General features: G+C 29.9%; 1 protein-coding gene across 1 annotated transcript; it reads left to right on the plus strand.

Annotated features, from left to right (window-relative positions):
• The first annotated feature begins 5,105 nt into the window (after nt 1-5,105).
• LOC146908811 (vacuolar-processing enzyme-like) lies at nt 5,106-7,907 on the plus strand. Its single transcript, XM_085723448.1, has 8 exons — nt 5,106-5,459; nt 5,730-5,886; nt 6,151-6,236; nt 6,368-6,567; nt 6,722-6,770; nt 6,869-7,090; nt 7,351-7,590; nt 7,755-7,907. Exons 1-8 carry the CDS (start codon nt 5,106-5,108, stop codon nt 7,905-7,907), a joined length of 1,461 nt encoding a protein of 486 aa, XP_085579574.1.
• Nucleotides 7,908-8,439: the final 532 nt, after the last annotated feature.

Genomic DNA, 8,439 nt, shown 5'->3' on the forward strand with positions numbered 1-8,439 from the left:
GAATAGAGAGAGAGAGAGAGAGAGAGAGAGTGAGAGAGAGAGAGAGAGAAGAAAGAGGATTATATTATTCTCTTGTAGTGTACAATATGTTACATGTGATCTCTATTTATAGAGAAGTATAATGATATGACTTAAGAGTTAAGTACTTAAGAGATAAGTACAGAAAGGTGTGACTTACGTGTTAAGCAAAGGTGTCACTTAATAGATAAGCACGAGGGTTGTGGACATCCACTTATAATATTCATAACACTCCCCCTTGGATGTCCATCAAGGATATGCCTCGTTAAAACCTTACTAGAGAAAAACCCGGTGGGAAAAAAAATGTAGTGAAGGAAAAAGAGTACAACATCCTTTTGTGTCATAATCTGCCTCGTTAAAAAACTTTACCATGAAAACCCAATGGGATAAAACCATGGTTAAGGGAAAAAGAGTGCAGAACACATTTGTGTCTCCCCCTCATAAAGACAATTATATATGAGACGAGGAAGGTCAAATAATCTTATACGATAGTTATCCAAAATCTTTACTTGACAGAGACTATGTAGAAAGATATGGTATATCTCCATGCTCTTCTCCAAATTAGCAGTTCTTGAGATATCGTCTTCATACTGAGTTGTAGAAAGAGTCTCCTTATAAAATTAGAAAACCAAAAGTTTCTTCTATGTGTGAGATCATAATCCTTAATAAATAGCATTATCCACTTCCTTGATGTAGTGCTAACATTTCAAATGATCGAATGATATTGTTGTTTCTCTAATATACAAATTGTATGCTTGACTTTGCTGCAATATCTGCACTTACTAATATTGATAAAAAATACCACAATATATAATAAGCAAAATACATTAGTGTCCTCACCTGACCAATTCAAATTGTTCATGTTTTTCCTGAGGAGGTCATTTTTACTCACATCAAGTGACATCACAATTATTCTATTACATAATCAACTAGATTTTTCCATATCGACCTTTATATAACAAATTTTAGAATCTCTTCAGGAGTTCTAATAATATTTATACGATTATCATAAAATCAATTATAAGAAATTCATTTTCATATCCTTAAAATGGACAAATGATGTCATCTCTTCAATAGTTTTGATCATATGTCTTACGCAGATGAAATCCTTCAGGAAGTTTCATATAACCATCACTATCCAGTGAGCCATACAAATAAATTGAACACATCTTTCATATAATTTGAGCCTTTCATGTGCTACTGAACTTAATCAAGTTTGAAAAAGTTCTTGAATCCACTTCAGGTGAATATGTCTTTTACAATTAAATGGTAGACATTTATCAATTCACTTCCAGTGAACATATCAAACTCTATATATATGTATTTTACAATTCTGATTCCCTTTTCGCGCGAAAAATCATATATATCCATTTAACTTCACACCTTCAAGTGTGCGGACTACAAGTCCAAACAAATTTTGCTTTATGAAGCGAGTTTGATTTCAATGGAATTGTCTCTTTCCACTTGTAGATATTTTCTTTATCTATAATCTTTAATAGACTTTAACCTATGATCCTCATTATTACTTATCACATATAGCACTATATTATATCCAAAAACATGTCGACGTTGACTTTATTTCGGTTCCATCTCATTCCATTAAGATCTTTCATTCATGACATAATTTATCGATATTTCATAAATTTCAAGTATCTAGCTTGATATCTAGAGGTAAAATTTGAGAATGATTGAATCAAATGACTCAAGGTTGATTCATAGGTTGAGTCTACTTTCTATTATTTCCAAATAATTTTAGATCATTTAGTGCATCTTATATTTCATTATCGAGCCTATGTTTTGGCTGAGGGGGCAATATCTTGGAAGCACTTCAATTGTACTTTAATTTAACAACAAATATAGTGGCAAATTGATATCCATCATAACTATTAAACGCATGGTAAAATTAAATTGATGAGAATTCAAAGTTAAGTTTTTAAAAGAAAAACCTAATATTAAACCCATATTATATTTCAAGCAAGCTTGTTATAGATCAACATTTGATGTTGATTGATTTGAATCTCATCGCGAGCGCTTTAGAATTCCAAGACCCTTGCCAATTTGCCGGGAGCTGATCCATTCCAGCAATTCCAAATTGTTGAAAATCAAACCTGAAAAGTAAACAAACACTGCCATTAAGGAAACAACATATAACAACAAAATCAATACACCACACGCATACAACGGAATCAATAGAAAAACACAGTGCATACATATATTTTTAATACCATTGATAAATTAGACTCAAAATTAGACATGATCAATGTTTTAAATAAAGGTATGCGACTTCTGTGCTGCATAGATAAATTATCTGATATCTCAAGGTTCAGGTTGTTCAACCTATGTAAACATTAATCAACAATGTATCAAAGAAGAACTAAGAATGATGGCAAGTAACAACCAAAACAGAACAAAACACACTTTATATGTGGTAATGTTACACAGCATGCAAAAAGAAGTAGACTTCAGAAATTGATATGTTGAATAGTATATATATATAGGGAGAAACATGACTGCAGCAAGAAATAATGCAGCAAAATTCTTAAATATTTTCCATGCTGATTGAAATCCAATAAGTAAAGAAAAGGAAAAATACTGAAAACTTCAATGTTAGAGATGGCGTGTGTGTCTATATATATATGTATATATACACATATATATGTCTATATATATATATATATATATATATATATATATATATATATATATATATATATATATATATATATATATATATATATATATATATATATATATATATATATTTATATATATCAGAATCTAGTTGTGCCCTTCTCTCATGCAATGTTATTGGTAATGGTACCAATAAAGTACCCTCTCCTTAGTCCTTACTCCATTTCTCTCTTTCTTAATTGGAGGTTGATATATAAAAACCTTGTATCCCAAAAGACTTTATATATCTTCAAAAGGAAGAAAAAACCTGGTACCCCTTATGATGGTGCGTAAATACTAAATACAGTCGAAAAAATTGTGCTTTCCTGTGAAAAAAGAGATAATTTAAAATCTTTCGGCAATGATTTTACACACTGCAAACATAAGCTCAAAACAGAACCCATGGCAGAAACCCAATTTACATAATCTTCAATTCTATTATTGGTAATAGTTCTACTTGGAGTAATTTTTGTTGGTTGTACACTATTATCTTTCCAATGATAGAGAATAGCTTTCTTGTTCTTGATTGCAACGCAATATTAGTGTATCCCCATCCTCAGAAAGAAACAACGGCACCAATTGAAAATGATACTTTATCACACCGACAGAGACTAATAGATACACGAGCAGAGACTCATTTTTATTCCACACACATGATATTTGCTAGCTTATGACATTTTATGAAATAAAAAAACTAGAGGCCATATACTCGGGAGGAAGATTGCAATGGAAACCAAATGGCAAATGTGGGAGATACACAACAGAATTTAAAAGTGAAAACCAGATAGGAAAAAGAATCATTCTGTAATGATCTAATAGGTTTGACTCCTCTAAAGTGAATTTTATCCTCTAAAGTTTGCTCCTATTTTTAGAGCACACGCGTTCTTCTGGGACAATCTCAAAGCCCGTCTAATAATTATAATTGCATTGTACATGTTTAAAAGAAAAATAACATTACATTATTCATATGTCCGTTTTCAGAAAAATCATGTTATAATGTTTCTCATGAGTTTCCAATAATATCATTTCTCTACAAGAGAATTTTAACTATATAATGTCATTTCTCAAAAAGGAACATTAATATCATTTGAATGAAGTGGATAAAATTTAGACATGAAGCATTCAACCTTTTCTTTCTGTTTAGTAAATCCATCTATTTAAGTTACAATGCAGATATCGTTAAGTGACTAGAATTTAGGACAATCGATGATAGTGTTTGTCAAATTATGTTGGTCTTGTGGAAATGATTAAAAATCTGGATAGACATATTTGACAGAAATAATCTTACTGACATTCAAAATAGACACTAGAGTAGTGTACATGCTTCAACAGTCTTAATAAATAGCATGTCTCTTGCATTACTCTTTCGCATTACATGGCATTTTCCTACATTAATATGTTTAAGCAATGTTCATTTGTGCCTTTGATATTATTATTTTTTTAACAAGCAAAAATGGAATATATTAACACTGACATAGTAATCTCTTTAGCACAAGGTGTACCAAGCAAACCACTAAAATATACAAACAGTCAGCCAAAGTGTCAAAAAATAATTAGCCCATGCCCAAAAAAGAAAAAGATAATTTGTTTCTTATTAATAACAAGTAATAATAAATCAACTCTTTGGTTTGTTCAAAATAAAATGGCAAAGATAAAATTGACCACATTATTTTTGTGCTTGATGCAGTCAATTCAAATAAAAGAATTATTAAATCTTAAATAGGAGTCTAGAGGAACCTCTTAAGTGAAATATTCATTGGATATAGTCCAGTGTCAATCCCACCATTCAATGGTTATTTAAAAATTTTGACTGAGTCAATCATAGGAAACTCTCTGACTATGATTCCAATGCACTCTTATACTATATGACTGTAAATTTTAGTTTATTTTTTGACGAAAAAAGAGTATTGTAAATATTTTGGAAATAAGGAGTGTTGTAAATTGTTTTCTTGATATTATGAATTCGATATATATTGAGTTTAGTTTTTATTTATTTTTTGACAACGTTGAGTATTTGAGTTTAGATTTAATTTTAAAATATAACTTCCAAAATTTTAAAAATATTATGTTTGTGGTCATCATGTAAAATATTAATATGAAAATATTTTAGTTAAATCTGTTAAAAAATATGCATAAAATATAAATTATGTTATTTATTCTCTTATAAATTTTTATTAAAGACCCGGTCAATAGTCATATAGTCCGAGTTTTAAAACATTGGTCTACAGTAAACAATTCCAACAAAAATAAATAATATGATTGTTTAATTTGATGCAAACTTTTAAGTATATATAAATTGATTAAGTTAATTAGATGCATCATTTCAGTTGTCATTTTTCATACAGTTAATACATTATTCTTAGTATCACAAATCTCAATATCTTTTTTGTTGTTGATAATTTATATCTTCCAAAAATATGAATCAAATAATAAGTTGTTGGGGGGCCCTAATAACCATAGTGTGGATGAGTGTCACAGTGACATTATCAAAGGGTGTTCGTCCTATGGTTCATGAACATGATGAGCAAGGTAATTTTGAAGTAGTAAGGAAAAAATGGGCTTTACTGGTTGCTGGTTCAAAAGGTTACTCGAATTATAGGCACCAATCTAATATTTGTCATGCTTACCATATATTAAAAAGTGGTGGTCTTCAAGATGAAAACATAATTGTTTTCATGTATGATGATATTGCCTACCATAATGAAAATCCAAGACCTGGTGTTATAATCAATAGACCGGATGGTCCTAATGTTTATCCTGGTGTTCCTAAGGTATATAGTTCAATTTCCTAGAAAAACAATTTAGCACGATTTTTTCAATTCATATTACTATTAATATTTTTAACATTTAATATTTAATTTGCTTATCAGATCTTCATTTTATCTATTTTTATATAAAAAAAATCAATTTAGTGGTAGTTTACATTGAAATTTATATTCCACTACTAAAAGTTAGTGTTCAATAGCGTGAAATTGAATAGATTTCATTTTTCTATGTTTTTTTCTTTTTAGATATTTTATAATGTAGTGGTGAAATTTCAGGATTATACGGGGAACAATACAAATGTAGAAAACTTTTTTGCTGTGCTTAATGGTAACCTAAGTGGTATCACTGGAGGGAGTGGTAAAGTACTGAATAGTGGCCCAAATGATACCATCTTTATTTACTATTCAGGTCATGGTTATCCAGGCTTGATCGGTAAGTAAAAAAAAACTTGTATTACTTTTTTTAGACGTCTTCAGTACATTTGATTAAAAAAAATTGTATTACTTTTTTTAGACATCTTCAGTACATTTGATTCTTAAAAATTGTATTACTTTTTTTAGACATCTTCAGTACATTTGATTTTTAATATCAAAATTAATATTATCCTAGAATATTCATCAAAGACATCTTGAGATGATATGAGTTGGTTATCATTTACTACAAATCATAAATGTGAGATAGTTGTTATTTGATCAGGTATGGCAGATAATGGCATTGTTTATGCAAAAGATTTCGTGGATGCTTTGAAGAAAAAACATGCTTCTGCTTCTTACAAAAAAATGGTGAGTATCCTTGAATATTTTACATTGACAAATAATTTTTTTTTTTTGACAAATAAAATAAAAAACCACCAAATCAACCAAGGTAATTCAAAATATTTATTTCATTGATTAATTCACTCAATGAAAAATAGGTGATATATGTGGAAGCATGTTATTCTGCGAGCTTATTCGAAGGGCTTCTTCCAAATAATATAAACATCTATGTAACTACATCTACCAATGCACGTGAGTTGGGTTATGGATTTTACTGTCCGGGCAGTATAAATCTTTCATCGACTGAGTATACAACATGTTTAGGAGATACCTTTGGTATTTCTTGGATGGAAGACAGGTTTGCATTTTTTTGTGCATAATAAAATCAATTAGGGTTCAATATATGATGATATTAATGAAAGTAATGAATTGAACTCTAGATAAATAACCTTGTATATGGTTAGATATAAAACTATTAACCTTTTGAATTTGTGCTATTGTTCATGGATCAGCGACAAAAATGATAGCACGAATGAAACTTTGCAACAACAATACGTTACTGTAAGTGATCTATTTTTTTTCAAACTTTTCTCTTAATTATAAACATATGTGTGTATAATATTGACTCAATATTAAATTTTTGTGAGCCTGATGTACAGGTTCGGGATAGAACAATTACTTCTCACGTGACACAATTAGGAGATTTAAATATAAGTAATGATTTTCTAGTTACATATATTGGTGCTTCCCCTCGTAATAATAATGTTAGTGAGAACTACAATCTCACTAACACTACAAGTGTGTATTCATTTGAACCATTCAATACTTCAACAAGCATTGTTAGCCAAGATGATGCTTATTTACTTCATCTTAAACTTAAGGTAGTTTTCTTTTCAATGTCTTATCATGAATGCATGGCAGGAGTTAAAGTATTCAAGTATAAATTTTGGTAAAGAATAAAATACTAACATAGCAATTAATGTATTATCCTTGCATACTAACTTTTGTATGTATAGGCACAAATTGCAGATACATCGGGATATTTAAGCTTAATTTTCTTCTTCATGTTTTTATCATTGAAGTTTGAAATGTTATTATTCCACTCATAAAAGGATAATTATTATTTTTTGAATAATTGTAGTTGGAAAAAGCAGTCGATGGTTCTAAGGATAAATTGAAAGCTCAAAACGAGTTAGATGCTGAAATTGCTCATAGAAAGCATGTGGACAACAATATCCATCTCATAGGAAATATTTTGTTTGGAGAAAAGAAGAGCTCTGTTATGATGTCCGATTTTCGTTCAACTGGTCAACCTCTTGTCGATGATTGGAACTGTTTTAAAATACTTGTAAGAAAAATAACACAAAATATTATTAGTATTGCCACTTTCTTGAATTTTAAGTTAGGCCTTGCATACCATATTGTTTTTCAAACACTAACCACTTATGATCAATTGTTTTGAATACATGCATTGTTTAACATATATATGATGGTATTATACATGTTACACATTAAGTCACCAAGTTTACATAATATTTTATGCAGTTTAAAACTTATGAGAGTCATTGTGGTATCTTATCGACCTATGGAAGGAAATACTCAAGAGCCTTTGCTTGTATGTGCAATATTGGCATTTTTGAGAAGGAAATGATTTCAGCAGTATCTCAAGTTTGTTCTAGGATACACCATTCTTCTTAAAAAAAATTTTCTTCTAATTATGGATATAACTACAAAGGTGTCTAATGTGGATCTAGTCCAAAGATAGACCTTGTTATTTTTAGTAAATTTTATTTTAATATTATATTATATTTGTTCTCTATTTTTATTATAAAATTCATATTTTACTAAAAATAGTAAGGGTCCATCCTTAGACAATTTTATTGAGATCTATATGCACCTGTACGTAATATTAAATATATCAATAAACGATTCCTCCATCGATCAATCCACAGTCTGCCGAAGAAAACAAGCCAAAATACTCGGGGTCAAGAAACTGACTCCCGATCTCAAATCAAAAGCAATCGGCCCACCATAATCCAGAAATAAATCACTAAAGAACAGGGGCGGATCTACACACAGCCGAGGGTGTGCACCTGCACACCCTGAACTTTGAAAAATTGCATATACTACCATGCATTTCTGCCATTTTGCACACCCTGAATAATTAGGTTTGCACCTCTAAATTAGTATCTCTCACACACAGTCATGAGAAAGGCGGGAAAAGAACTCG

The sequence above is a fragment of the Medicago sativa genome, chromosome 7 (genome assembly GCF_051527215.1).
Source record: "Medicago sativa cultivar Bolivia chromosome 7, Bolivia_mono, whole genome shotgun sequence".
Lineage (NCBI taxonomy): Eukaryota > Viridiplantae > Streptophyta > Magnoliopsida > Fabales > Fabaceae > Medicago > Medicago sativa.